This window comes from Anabrus simplex, chromosome 2, assembly GCF_040414725.1.
Source record: "Anabrus simplex isolate iqAnaSimp1 chromosome 2, ASM4041472v1, whole genome shotgun sequence".
In the NCBI taxonomy this organism is placed as follows: Eukaryota; Metazoa; Arthropoda; class Insecta; order Orthoptera; family Tettigoniidae; genus Anabrus; species Anabrus simplex.
Genome location: NC_090266.1, coordinates 637,380,017 through 637,395,852, shown reverse-complemented (window position 1 = coordinate 637,395,852; position 15,836 = coordinate 637,380,017). Strand labels below are relative to the sequence as shown.

Here is a 15,836-nt window from a genome sequence, read left to right as displayed (position 1 = left end):
ACAATCGAAATTCAATTCCTCTTGGAACATTGTACAACAACTACCGTAATTTCTCCAAATTGTCTTGATATAAGCTCATCCGTTTATCTGTCAGCATATTCTTAAACACAGACAATGATCTTTCTTAGTTACAAGAAGTGACAGGTGCATACTTAAATGAAGACATTTGGGACAAAGTGAGGTCAAATTGTACGCCTTTTGCATTTTCACCACAATACGTCTTATATAAGCTTGACGAATTCAAGGCCAGGATTTGAATGGATCACTTTTTTTCGACCTATCTCTAGTTCTCCGTGCGATGATTGCAGACACTTTTGAATATCCTCAATAAATGATAACGATTGCCTGCTGCAGTAACGAAGACGTGTGACGAGTGAGAGTTCCGGGTGGGAAAGTCCAGGATAACAAGGGTTCAGTGCAAAACCAAGGTTTGCAAGCTGCTATCTCAGTGACGTGGCGTCACAGAAGTGAGATTCAAGTTTTGTTTTGTTCGTCTAACATAGATGAACAAATGAGCCGTCAATGAGTAATTCACACTTTAAGGTTCAATTTATAGCAATGTATAACTTGGACACCTTATTCCTAACAATTACAGGGATGGACGTGGGGGCTTCCGGTTTACGTAAATGTTTACTCAAGCAAGAGTTAAGAAAGTGCTTGGTTAATTGGATTATAGGATCTCCACCATAACATAGGATGCCAGGAATACATTCTCTCCGTCTCTCAGTAATAAAAAGTAGACATAGAGTACTGTATAACGTGGAAAAACGGTCGCAATTTCTGCACACGAAAATTCATAAAAGGCACTATCATGCAAGTTAACATTATATGTGCGTCAAAGTCAGAAGTAAAGTCATAATATGCAGTATTAAACATCCAAATGTTCACTATTAAAATTATGCAAGAATTTTCTCCTAAAAAGGCCAAAACATGCAAACATGCAGGGAAAAAGAACAGTTATTTGGAATTGTTAAGTCATAAAACGAACATTTTCTAAGTTTGAGAAATGTAACCAGCTTATTTAAAAACATGCATTTGCATAGAAATCCGGTCTGTAGTACTTACATTACTTCAATGCATATTTCGTTTAAAAAAAATCCATGGTGCGCGAAGTTTTATAGTCAGCCACCCTTCTTTCCTCAATCCTTTTAAATGTGTTCATCATAACTTCCTTCCTTCCTTCCTTCCTTCCTTCCTTCCTTCCTTCCTTCCTTCCTTCCTTCCTAATACATGTTTAAATTACTAATTATAACACATACTGAAAGGCTTTAATGTTGTAGTACACATTAGGATTTCAAATCGCAATCCAGTATTTCCTGCATCCCCTGACTTATGTCTGTCACATCAAGCAACAGCAATGGTAATAAAAGATATGGAGGTTTTATCTGAAGGTTCATCACTTATTTCAATGAAATAAAATAAAATGAAGTGAAGCCTAATTTATGAACTGATCTTTTCAAATAACTAGATAATTATTTGTTTAGATCAATGCTTTTACGAACCGTATTAATAGACATATGTAGCTTTGGGTTTTGCCATGTCAAAAAAACAAAGAGGAATTCTTTATGTTTTCTGTTCTGAAAACACTGAGCAATGTCTGCATTCAATGTAAAGAATTTCTACTAATTTTCTTGACAAAGCAGTAGCCCAAAATGCACATTAATATGTCAGTTCTTTGTTTGTTTCTGAAGGTTATGAATGGTGTCTAACTTATATGGTTATGGATTTGCACACAACTTGATATTTCATTGTTAAAATTTGGCTTTTGAGGAAGTTGTTCTGATAGCCTGACAGTGAAAAAAATCATATTTCCTTCTTCAGGGCAAAGATGATGTAACTGGAGAGGACTTAGTCAGAAGATCTGATGACGAACCAGAAGCTGTAGCCAAACGCCTTCAAGTGTATGCCTCGACAATTAATCCAGTACTGGACTTTTATAGAGAGCGTGGTGTATTGAAAGACTTTCATGGTAAAACATCAGACGATATTTGGCCCCAAGTGTTAGTATATATGTCGCAATACCTAAAGCCCAAAGAACATTTTACTGAAGTTGTCTAAAGAGAGTACAGTTGTCTCTTAACTTAAAATAATGCTCAAGTAATCAAGCAGTTTTACTGTATGGTGATGGCGTTCTTTTTGTTGTTTCTTTCTGCATGTGAATGGATATTTTCATGTTACATTGATTTATGTGATAATTGTGAGCTTTGTGGAAAAGGAGCTGGAAAATTCAAGTAGAAACTCTTTGAACCCTTTTTTTTTAAGTTCATGGTTGAGAAAGTAGTATTGTAATTTGAAAATGACTAGTTCTACAATTTTCATGGAAAGAATGCATTGTTAGTCAGTTAACTGACATATTTTTGTATTCAGATCCTTGGTGATATAGACCATTCATGTGAAACGGATATTGTATTGCAGCTATGAATTTGCTAAACAGGAACTGAAACTTAAATTGCACATATTGCACATACTGATATTGTACTGAAACAACAAGTATATTTGATTTTGAAACAATTAATGATTCAGTACTGTAACCTGAAAAAAATAATTGTAAACTGCACAGTGAAGTACAAATAATTTTTTTCCATTTTTATGATTCATTAATGTGTTTTTGAAATTAAACTAGACCTGTTAAATGTGATATTTTCAAGACTTTCTTTCTTTGTTAATGAGAAGTCTGGATATAATTATTTATTATTGTTGTATAATGGAAGAATGTGGTAGTTTAAAATATATATATATAAATATATATACTATTAATAAAAGTCAGATGGTGTCTGTCTTCTTGTTTGTTTGTTTGTTTGTTTGTTTGTTTGTTTGTTTGTTCCAGATAGGCTTGAAAACTACTGGACCGACTGAGCTGAAATTTGGTAGGATATAGCATGATATATTTGATATATTTCACCATTTCAAACTAGTGCGGGATTATACAGGGGTATGTACTAAATTTGGACAATTTTTTCGCTACATCAACTAAAGTAATGGTTGGCCCTATCAAAAAATGAAGTGCATCATGTGGCCTTGAAATTAAATTTTCTACAAGAAATGCCTTATGCATTTTGTTCATAACTATTGGTTGTGGAGAAAATTTGGCTTTCTTGTGTCTTCATCTGTGGTCCACATAGAAATAACTAAAATAGCAGGTAAACAGTTAGCCCTATCAATAAATGAAATACGCCAAATGGCCTTGGAAATATGTTTTCTACAAGATTAATGATATGCATTTTGTTTGCAACCAACGGTTTTCAAGAAAATTCAGCTTTCTTATGTTTTTGGCTGTGGTCACCTTCACTAATGAATAGGCTGCTCATTTAGCACATAAGTAGGGATCACGAGAAGCCATTACCATCATTATTCATGTAAAGTCATTGTTTGTTTGTTTGTTAAAAGGCCAGCTAAAGAATGAGCATGCCGTTCTGTAGAAAGCGTTTGGAAGCTACAGTTGTATTGTTGAGAGTGCTGAGCATACTTATCCATATCTGAGAATTGCTATGGGCTGTAGTTTTATTTATTGAGCCATTTTAACTACCATCATCATATTATATTTTCATTCTATGTTTTTATATTTTTAATATTATGTAGGTTTAGGATTCATATTTACTGATTTTATAATGCAAATTTCATTTTGCACCACTAACCATCTTAAGCCTTGCTTTGAATATTGTTTTCCATGGTTTCCCATTTTTGCAACATGCAAATGCTGGGGCTGCACCTTAATTATGGCCACGGCCGCTTCCTTCCCGCTCTTAGCCCTTTCCTATTCCATCATTGCCATAAGATATATCTGTGTTGGTGCAACGTAAAGCCAATGGTAAAAAAAAAATATCCTTTCTCATGAATCTGTACAAAGAACAAGTACTTTAGCTAGTACAGTATACATTTGAACCTCATGTATACGTTATTCACTTGTACATTTTTTTCAGTTATATGCTATTAGTCACCAAACTTTGTCCATTAATATTTAGCCCAATTATATGTTTTTTGGTCATATGTTTTCTCATTAATACATCACATTTGTCTTGTCCCCATGAAAGAAATATATTAATTTACTTACTCATTTATACGTTATACGCTGCTGAGGATAAGCCTCACAGAAATAAAATTGACAACATCTAATCCCATCGAATTCAACAAGCGGACTCTTTGGAGATAACATTTTGACCTACCTGTGGATAAAAGGTTCCCGACGCTCCATGTACACTGACTGACAGAGCAAATGCAACACCAAGAAGGAGTGGTCAGAACTTTATGCCAATTGCAGGGTAGACTGACGTCACTGAGGTATGCTCATGATGTGAAATGCGCCGCTGTGCTGCGCACGTAGCGAACGATAAATTTGACACGTCGTTGGCGAATGGCCCACTTCGTACCGTGATTTCTCAGCCGACAGTCATTGTAGAACGTGTTGTCGTGTGCCACAGGACACGTGTATAGCTAAGAATGCCAGGCCGCCGTCAACGGAGGCATTTCCAGCAGACAGACGACTTTACGAGGGGTATGGTGATCAGGCTGAGAAGAGCAGGTTAGTCGCTTCGTCAAATCGCAGCCGATACCCATAGGGATGTGTCCACGGTGCAGCGCCTGTGGCGAAGATGGTGGGCGCAGAGACATGTGGCACGTGCGAGGGGTCCAGGCGCAGCCCGAGTGACGTCAGCACGCGAGGATCGGCTCATCCGCCGCCAAGCGGTGGCAGCCCCGCACGCCACGTCAACCGCCATTCTTCAGCATGTGCAAGACACCCTGGCTGTTCCAATATCGACCAGAACAATTTCCCGTCGATTGGTTGAAGGAGGCCTGCACTCCCGGCGTCCGCTCAGAAGACTACCATTGACTCCACAGCATAGACGTGCACGCCTGGCATGGTGCCGGGCTAGAGCGACTTGGATGAGGGAATGGCAGAACGTCGTGTTCTCCGATGAGTCACGCTTCTGTTCTGTCAGTGATAGTCACCGCAGACGAGTGTGGCGTCGGCGTGGAGAAAGGTCCAATCCGGCAGTAACTGTGGAGCGCCCTACCGCTAGACAACGCGGCATCATGGTTTGGGGCGCTATTGCGTATGATTCCACGTCACCTCTAGTGCGTATTCAAGGCACGTTAAATGCCCACCGCTACGTGCAGCATGTGCTGCGGCCGGTGGCACTCCCGTACCTTCAGGGGCTGCCCAATGCTCTGTTTCAGCAGGATAATGCCCGCCCACACACTGCTCGCATCTCCCAACAGGCTCTACGAGGTGTACAGATGCTTCCGTGGCCAGCGTACTCTCCGGATCTCTCACCAATCAAACACGTGTGGGATCTCATTGGACGCCGTTTGCAAACTCTGCCCCAGCCTCGTACGGACGACCAACTGTGGCAAATGGTTGACAGAGAATGGAGAACCATCCCTCAGGACACCATCCGCACTCTTATTGACTCTGTACCTCGACGTGTTTCTGCGTGCATCGCCGCTCGCGGTGGTCCTACATCCTACTGAGTCGATGCCGTGCGCATTGTGTAACCTGCATATCGGTTTGAAATAAACATCAATTATTCGTCCGTGCCGTCTCTGTTTTTTGCCCAACTTTCATCCCTTTCGAACCACTCCTTCTTGGTGTTGCATTTGCTCTGTCAGTCAGTGTATTTATGGATTGCATTATTGCTGTGCACATGTATATATCCGACTAGTGTATGATTGTGTGGGGAAAAAATCAAAGAAGCAAAGAAAAATTGATGCTTCTTTAAAACAAGTGCAAAGCACTGGTACTCTGCCTGTATGCAAGTACTGTAAGTACAGTATTGTACTTTTATTACTGTAGTGTGTGTGTTTGTTTCATTTATTGCATTCTTATGTATTAGTTTGAGCAATAATGTTCCAGTCGCAGTTCCATAAGGAAATTTACTTTTACTTTTTCTCATTTATACATTATTTTAGCTGTCTCCTTTTGTAAATGTATAACTGAGGTTCATTTGTATATATCTGGTATCTGTATGAATTTCATAAATGATATTAGAATGCTAGAAATTACTTCAAAGGTAAGCTTCCCCTCATATGAATGTTTTCACTTGTGAAGAGTAAAAGAAAAAAAGAAAACGCAATTTTTTTGAAAACCATTAATAGCATTTGAAAATATGTAATCTGGGCTTTGACACAGGTATTACAATGATAATGTTATTGGTTTTAAATCCCACTGTGTGGTCATGGTTCAAGTTAATTACATCTGTCAGGTAGTGCTGCTTATCTAGCTGGAACAACAAAGAAATCATAAATTATATTTTCATGAAATATTGAGGAAAAGTATCGTAAAATAACACACTCTCAGGGAAAATGACTCGCACTATAGCTGTTTAGAATACATTCAGACTGTCCCTCTATATCATCATAATCATCATCATCCCCCATTTCCCCGTCCAGCTCCCACTGGGCTGGAATGTTTATGGCACCTTTCCATCTTCCTCTATCCAACCACCATTGTTCCTTCTTAACTGTATTCCAATCCAGGTTTCTTCTAATTATGCTATTCTTGATCGTTTTCAACTGTCTTAGTTTGGCCCTCCCTCCTCCTATCTGAGGCTCAAATAATCTGCTTCAGCATCCTTCCCTCTTCCATCCTCTTAACATGTCCAGACAATCTAAGTTTATTCTTCTCCACGCCATCATAAAGCGTGTCCACTGTGATTTCCTACCTGGGATCCTCATTTCTTAGTCTGTCCTTTCTTGTCTTTCCTATCATACTTCTTAAAAATTTCATTGTATTGGCCTATCTTTTTGTCAGTACCGAGGACTCCACAGCATATGTCAGTATTGGGCAGTAGTACATCTTCTACATCACTTCTTTACATTTCATTGGTACTTCCTTTTCCCACACCAGGTTTCTCACACTCTGTTGGAAAGCATTTCCGTGTTGAATCCTTTTACTGATCTCCATTCTGCATCTGTTTGCTTCTCCAGTACTTGAAACTCAACACATTTTGAAGGTTTTGTCCCTTTATTTTTATAATTCATTTCCCTTCCTCCTCTAACACCATTGTCTTACTCTTTTCGATGCTGATTATAATTCCATAATTTTCAATAACTTCATTCCACATTTCGAGATTCCTGTTTGCTCCCCACACCAAAATATCATCTGCAAACATTATTACCTTCAGCTCCCTGTCCCCATATTTTACCTTTGTCTTCTTCACAATTTTGTCCATAACCATTATAAATAACAGTGGTGACAGCACACTTCCTTGTTGTAGTCCAGTTTCATTCCAACACTGCTCTGTCCTCTCCACATCTGTTTGGACACTGCTGCAACAATTTTTGTAGATTGCTTGCACATATTCTATCATTTGTTTTCCAAATACTTTCCATACCTTTGTTCTGGGTACATTATCGTAAGCCTTTTCTAAATGAATGAATGTCATCACCATATCTTCTTATCCCCCTTCTTAAATATAAGTATTATTACTCCAGTTATTTGGTATTGATTTTTCTTTCCAAATACATCTAAATAGCCTATAAAGCCACTTTAGACCAATGGGACCTGCTGCTTCTATCATTTCACAGTTCATCTAATCCTACTGTTCTCCGAAAACCGTAAAAGTAGTTAGTGGGACGTAAAGCCAATAACATATATATATATATATATATATATATATATATATATATATATATATATATATAAAATAAGAGTTTTGTCTGTACGTTGCTCAGAATTTGAAAAGAATGGTATTTCTGTATTGGTCATGTCCATAGTAACAAGGAAATGCACCTTTTACTTTTCTGTAATGTCTGTCTGTCTGTCTGTCTGTCTGTATGTATGTATGTATGTATGTACACGCATCATGAGAAAACGGCTGAAGATAACTTAATGAAAATCGGTATGTGAAGTCGGGAGATGAACCACTACAATCTAGGCTATAAATCATTTTACTCGCGCTGCGTAAAATGGTAGTTTAGAGGAAGGCCTAACATTGAATTCTCAAATACTTATATTATTAGTGGTCCTATCAATAAATACTACATAAGTAAAGTTATATAGAATTAAATTTCCGATCATTTATGTAATACATTGTTACCATACCGGCTTTGATAACACAGATATTCATGAATTTGTATTTTTGTTGCCAAGTCCATATCAACGACGAGCCACGAGAAAATGGGTTAACAGAATTTAATAAAGGTCGGTATGTAGAGTCGGGGAATAAGAAACTACAGTTTAAGTTATAAACATTTTTATTCGCCCTGTATGAAATTGTAGTTTAGGGAAAGGCACCTAAAATTTAATTTTTAAATACCTATGTTATTGGTCCTATCGAAAAGTACTACATAACAAAATTTATAGGGAATACAATTTCCGACCATTTATGTTTTATTTAATTTTACCGTACCGACTATGATAAGAGTGGTATTTCAGAGTCAGAAGAAAACTAAATGTAAAGGCCTACAATATTGAAAACGCATAACATTTATCAACAATACATTACATTGACCATTGTTTGCGGTGATGTTCTTTGTCTCTTATGCTGCCGCTCAACTCGGATAGATGGGATTACTGCTGCGTACCGAGTACAACAGATTGACTGAATATTGGCTGGAAATAGCTGGGGAGTTAGAAAACTTTCTTCTTTTGCATGTCATTCCTCTGATTCATGCATTTTCTGATACCGTACTGCTGGTACGTAACTCACTGGTTCATCATAGTATTCCAGCTATTCGATCCCTACTCTGACGCGCTGTTTTGAATGAGCAGTGTGCACTCTTAAGGCAGAGGCTCAGAGGTAGTATGACCTGGTCTAGAATTACAATTTAGGCATATTCAAAATTAAAGCACCACAATTCACTGAATAACTCAAAATTCAACCTGGAAAAGAGCTGTTTCTCGAAAAGAGCTTCTCCCTCTTCACTTTGATTAAATTCTACTTTCATTTTATTCAAAATTAGCAGTGAAGAGGGGTTTCTCCTCTGGATTGGAGGAAAAAATTGCCTCCAAGTAAGATAGATTTTTCTGCCGCCAGTGTAGTTAATTGAGATTTTCCGACTCATCGGGCACTCCTAGGAAACAGATTAGTAAAAGGGCATAGTTTTTGCCCTGGGACTCTCCACTATTCGACCCACCCCCTACGAAAAAAGACTAAGAGCGTTCACGGATCACCGCTGTCTGCGGCCTGGTCATTCCATCTCTGGAACTTTGGGCTGTTAGATTGGCAGCGTAGTACTGTTCATTGAAAGTGAGAAAATGTGTGATTTTTCATTTGATCGAGTATTTCATGGAAAACCATTTTTACTCACGCCATTCCTACTGACGTCATTGTAGTGACCTATGTTCATTTTAGTTGGGAAAACCACTAAGGCAGTCTTTCTGAGGGTGTAAAAAGGCAGGTGGAGAGTGAGTGTCTGCCATTATAATGAAAACTTCCCAACCTGATTGTGACTGATGGTAGGCAAGCGGTCCTACCATTACAATGAAAATTCCCTTACGCAGTCTATATATGAGAAAAGACGTTTGGAGGTTTCTCCGTCACGTTTCCAGGGTAACGTTAGGAGCTGTGCAATTTAATACAGTCTTGCTCACAACATGTACTCTACCTAACCTACAATTCTGTATACAATGTAGAATTCCGTAGCGAAGCACGAGTACATCAGCTAGTTATCATTATTATCATTCCTACTGCTTTTCCCACTTTCATTTATTTGACAGTGTGATTTCACTCTTGGATTCTGTCTTCTCACACTCTAAACCCCTTCTCACATTCAGGAGCTCATCAAAGTTATCCTTATTTTCCTTATCTCCTCTGGCTGTGTTGTTATATCTTTTTTATCTTTCAGCTTCATAGTGTAGAATCTTTCTTTTCTCTTCCTTCTTACAAGTCCATATACTGCTACACACATCCTCCTCCAATTCTCCCAGCTCTTCTTCTTTCCTTCACTTACTATTTTCTAGTGCCTACTTTACATTTCCTGATACTCTTTTCCATTTTATCCCTGTCCCATAATTGTGATGCTTTCTTCTTACTTTTCATTCCTTCCTTTACCATCTCATTACACCCTGGGGTCTCTTTCTCTTTCACTCTTTCAGCTATTCTGCCACAAGCACTCTCTGCACAGCTTACAAATGCCTTCTTGAACATCTCCCATTCCACTTCCACACTCTCCACCTCAGTTCTGGTTATGTGTTGTTTCAGTTCATATTGGATTTTTTTCCTTTTACTTCCATATCCTTTAATTTCCATACTTTTAATTCCTTCTCTCTTATTTCTTTTATTTTCTCTCTTTTTCCTATTTTCATTTTTGCTACCACTACTCTGTGATCTCCATCCAAGGCTACATCTGGCAAGGCTGTTCCATCTAAGAACTGTCTACAATTAGTTCTTTCCATCAAGAAGTAATCAATCATTGTCTTTGTCCTTCTATTTCCTCATCTTTTTTACTTTTCTTCTTCCTAAACCACGTATTGCCCACACTTAACCCCTTGCTCCATTCTCTGTTCTTAACTGTATCTTTATTATTCTTTCACTTATTTTAGTCCACTTTATGTACATGCTCATCTAAGATCTTGGTGGTTACTATCCGTACTTCATTCTTTGGCTTATGTCTTACACTCCAACAGAGAGTATATCCCTTCTCAACTTCTTTTCTTTTCTCTCCATCTAACCTCACTCAATTCCATCATAGCTTTATTCTCCTTTTCCACTAAATCAGTCACCTCTTCCTACTTTCCAGTCAGTGACATCGGGTCGATTATTTCCACCTTCATAATGTTCTCTACTGGTCTCCCATTTCTCACAGTTCCCCAGCTTAAGAACTGCACATCACTTCCAGGGAATGCCCTGCCCTTTTCCAAGGCTGATTTAAAAGTACTGTTTTCATTTTAGGCTGTAAGTGCGATTGGGTCACCACTCCCAAAGGCAGAGCTACTGCCAGCAGGTTGCGTGTACATAAAAAGAACTGGCGAAGCCATGGTGGCCGAAGGAAGACGCAAGCAGACCCAGTCCGAGAGAGATGACCAGGAAGAATAAGGAGGGGAGCCACTATCCTTTGTCCACTCCCGACATCCCCAGTCAGCCTACACCTCTCAGTACTTTATTTCAACTATTAAATATATACATGACCCATTATGGGACAAGAACCAATCACCCAAGAACATTGAGATATATACAATACAGTGTTAGAGAGGAAGGTATAAATTAGTGCGTAGTTTTAGTGTAGAATTTAACGAAGGAAACCACTAAGGCCGTAAAGGCCACAAGAAATAGTAAAACACTCACATACATAGTCACATCACATAAACATGGTTGTTACAGAAATCGATTCCCACAGGAAACCTGTAATATTTGTCCCGAATGAGTAAATTTATAATACCAATATACTGTAATTGGTCCGTTATTGGACATTATAAATTTTCCAGCTAACTCTTTCCTGTTGCCAGTGTTTCGCCTCAGTTTGCCAATTTACGCTCATCAGTTGGTAACTAGCACATCTACCAAGACGCATGCCTAGTGCATACCATGGAGGCCACTGCATAGGCTATTTAGAGCCACTGGCAGTGCCAATGCACTATGGAGAGATTTTGTCTCTTTTTAAAAAATTGATGCTTGCTAGGCCATCAGATTTTACAGAAATCGATTCTCATAGGGAACCTGAAATATTTCAATCTTTCATAGCGCATTGGCATTGCCAGTGGCTCTAAGTGACCCACGCAGTGGCCTCCACTGTATGTACGAGCCATGCGTCTTGGTAGGTGTGTTAGTTACCAACGGATGAGCCCAAATTGGCATACTGGGGCAAAACACTGGCAACAGGAATGAGTTAGCTGGAAAATTTTTAATGTCCAATAACGGACCAATTATAATGGTATCATAAACATGGTTGTCGAGAAGAGCACTTTGTGTTATCCCTGAAAAGGCGGAGCTCCAGTGGTTGAGGACCATGAGACACCCGACACTCAGCATTGAGACACTGGCTGTATGGTCCACAAATTACCATAGCAAGGTAGCCAGGAAGACAGGGTCTGTATCGGAATATTCCTGATAAAGTGCGCTGGTTGTCAGCTGTACCATGGTCTTATAAGGTAATGTGACTTTGAAACTCACAAACCAACTGCTGCTGCTTGAAGGCATGGTAGCTGAAGGTTGGCATGCGTACAGAATCTGGTGAAAATTGTATGAAAACAGAATACAAAATAAAATAAAGTGATGCCTAATTTATAAACTATCAGGGGGGAAGCCAGTAGAGAAGTGTAGATCTGATGTACCCAGTTATGATTCTCATAGCAGTATTCTGTATTAGAGTATACAAATCCTAAAGAAGAACTTCTTACATATAGTTGCTGCAGCTCCCCAAGTTATTCTACATAGCTTTGAATAATGCTGATTTGAATTCTCAGTTTGGCAGTGGTGTTCTCTGTGTGTTTCATGAAGGATGGAATCCTTCAAGAGTGATACCTACACATTTTTGGAAATACTGAGAATTAAATACCTTGATTTCAAGCTAGACTTCCAACTTCTTATTGATCATTCTACTCTTATTCACGAAATTCTACAGAAAGAAGTCGGAAGGGATATGATCTGGGCTCAGGGGTGGGACAAAATTATCCATGATTATGCCGCTTTGAATGGTGATTTGGCATCACATAATTACCAAATATTATCCCATCACCTGAGTTGGATTTGTGGTACAGGTCGTATAGCTGTAAGCTTGCATTTGTGTGATAGTGGGTTGAAACTTCACTGTTGGCAGTCTTGACCATTGTTCTTCCATGGTTTCCCATTTGCATACATGGCTAATATTGGGCTGTACTTTTAATTACTGCCACAGCTGCTACTTCCTCAGTCCCACTTCCTATGTTAACTACATTTCAATTTCACTGAATCTTAAATAGAGAGTTAAGAAAAAAAGAGATGGTCCTGAGGATTTCCTATATGACAAGATCAGTGCAAGGTGTCACACCAGCTTGCATAAACCACTGAGATTTACTTGGTAGTTCTGTAGCAAGAAGTTGAGGCATGGTATCATGATACCATCACATAACTACATTTCAGTTGAGAATTCTGGTGTAGATACAGTATATTAGACAGTATCTTGTCTCTTATATTCATGTGTACCTTTGTGTACAGTAACCCCTTCAATACTTTTCATTTCTATTACAGCATACTAGGATAAAATAGTACTAATATTAATCTCTTTATGCATTTAACCTTGTTGGTAACCCTTGAGTAGTTCTTGCAAATTTCAAATTTTAATTGCAATTTTCATTTCTGTTTGTGCTTAGTAATAACCTATTGTAATTAGGATACATTTGAATGTAGTTTAAAAATGATTGTAGTGCATTGCAGTATCTTATTAGAAATTAGCGTGCTTATTCTCTTATTGTAATTAGGATACGTTGGAACGTAGTTTAAAAATTATTGTAGTGTATTGTAGTATCTTATTAAAAATTAGCATGCTTATTTTCTGTAATTAACGGCAGTTTTCATCCTATTAGGGTGTTGTAGGATAAAAACGTAGTACGAGTAAGTAGTATTGTAGTGTAATAGCATATTAATTACCTTATTGTCGAGTGATCTTTGTGTACTAACTTTTTTTAAATTATTCCGTAAAGAATGGCTAAGGAGTGCAAGTACAGGAACTGTGAGTGTGGCCAGGCATTAAGGAGTATGAGGGAGGAGTTGGAGAGTTTGAGGGAGATAATTAGGCTTCTCCCAGAGGACAGGAAGGAAGGTAGGCCTCCCTCAAATAATGTAGAAAAATAGAAATAGATACAGTGGGTGTAAAGGAGGGATAGGAAGGAAAGGGGGAATTGTAGAAGACAGGTGGTCTATAGTTTTAAGGGGAAGGACATTGCAGGCTAAGGGTTCTACTCAGGAACAGAATTCAGGACAGGTGTCTGTGAGAAATTGGTACGAGTCACTGCAGGTAGAACAACAGAGGGAAGATGAGGAACAGGGAACTGTTGCTGAGAAGTGTTGTAGTAGGAGGAAAGGAAGAGGTAGGAAAGGGAAATGTAGAGTAGAGGATAGGATAGGAAAACACAGAGGGAACAGGGTCATGGGAGGGAAAAAAGGGAGGAGGAAGTAGCTTCTGCAGCCATCAGGAAAGGTAGGGCTGACCAGGAGGGGAGGGGATCAAATGAGGTGGGTAGGGTTGAGGCTCTGGTCATAAAGGATTCCATTGTTAGACATGTGGGGAAAGTGTGTGGAGGAAAGGGAACCAGGCTAGAGTGTCATCCAGGAATTAGGTTAAGGCAGATATTGAGGAAAGTAGAAGAGAAGGAGGGAATGGAGAAGGTGGTAGTGTTTCACGTTGGTACCAAAAACGTAAGGCAAGCAGGTATAAGTACCAATAATAATAATAATAATAATAATAATAATGTTATTTGTTTTACATCCCACTAACTACTTTTACGGTCTTCGGAGACACCAGTATAAGTACCAACATAGTTGGGGATGTATGGGATCTGGTAAATGCAGCATGGGTGAAGTTTAAGGAAGCGGAGATTGTTATCAGTGGAATACTGTGTAGGAGGGATACTGACTAGAAAGTGATTGGGGATTTAAATGAGACTATGGAGTGGGTATGTGGGGAAACTGGGAGTGAGATTTTTAGATTCGAATGGGTGGGTAGGAGATAGAGATCTGCACTCAGATGACCTTCATTTAAACCACATTTGTATGTATGAGTTAGGAAATTTGTTTAGAACGGTTATAGGGAGGTACATTCATGGAAATGGGGTGGTCTAGGGAGCGGTGATAAGGATACAGGGATCTGGTAGTAGGGATGACATAAAAATGTAAGTGTTGATCTGTAGAAGTATTGTAAAGAAAGGGATAAAATTAAGTAATTTAATGGATATATGCTTACCAGATATTGTAATAGGAGTTGAGTCATGGCTGAGAAATGATAAAATGGATGCAGAAATTTTCTCACAGAACTGGAATGTGTATTGTAGAGGTATGATAGGAGTGGGAGGAAGGGGAAGTATTCATCTGGGTGAAAGAAGGATTTGTAAGCTATGAAAAAGTTAAAGTTGACAAACATGAAATTCTAGGTGTAAGGCTCATATCTAAAGATAATAGGCAACTTGATGTCTTTGGGGTGTACAGAACGGGAAAGGGTGGTGCTGATGCTGATTCAAAATTATTTGTTAAGATAATCAGCTGTGGGAAACGATATGGAAAGGAACATGTTTGTAGCGGATGATGTCAATTTACCAAATGTCAATTGGGAAGGTAATGGGAACGACAGGAAGCATGACCAACAAATAGCAAATAAGTTAATATGGGAAGGACAGCTGATTCAGAAAGTGATGGAACCAACTAGAGGGAAGAATATTCTGGATATGGTGCTGGTAAAACCAGATAAGCTCTATAGAGAAACCGCAGTAATAGATGGTATTAGTGATCATGAAGCTGTTTTTGTCATCGTTAAAAATAAATGTGATAGAAAGGAAGGTCTTAAAAGTAGGACTAGTAGGCAGTATCGTATGGCTGATAAAACAGGCATGTGGGAGTTTATAAAATGTAACTATGATCGGTGGAAAACGGTAAATAAAAATGTAAATATACTCTGGGATGGGTTTAAAGCAATTGTTGAGGAATGTCAAAACAGGTTTGTACCTTTAAAGGTGGTAAGGAATGGTAAAGACCCACTATATTATAACAGAGCTGTAAAGGGACTAAGAAGGAGGTGCAGGTTGGAAAGAAATAGAGTTAGAAATGGTTGTGGAAGTACACAGAAATTGAAGGAAATTACTGGGAAATTGAATCTAGCAGAGTAGTCAGCTAAGGATAACATGATGGCAAACATATTTGGCAGAGTATTGTACCGGAAACACCGTCTACGTGAGAACGAGTTCGAAGTATGTGTGTTAAACTTCGCGC

General features: G+C 38.7%; 1 protein-coding gene across 1 annotated transcript in view; it reads left to right on the top strand.

Annotated features, from left to right (window-relative positions):
• The window catches only part of Ak3 (Adenylate kinase 3), a 127,840-nt gene extending 125,106 nt beyond the window's left edge, over positions 1 to 2,734 (top strand). Inside the window, exon 4 of the mRNA XM_067139283.2 lies at positions 1,822 to 2,734. Within this exon, the coding sequence (XP_066995384.1) occupies positions 1,822 to 2,058 (237 nt within the window). The 3' untranslated portion in view covers positions 2,059 to 2,734. The remainder of the gene's footprint in view (positions 1 to 1,821) is intronic.
• The last annotated feature ends 13,102 nt before the right edge of the window (positions 2,735 to 15,836 follow it).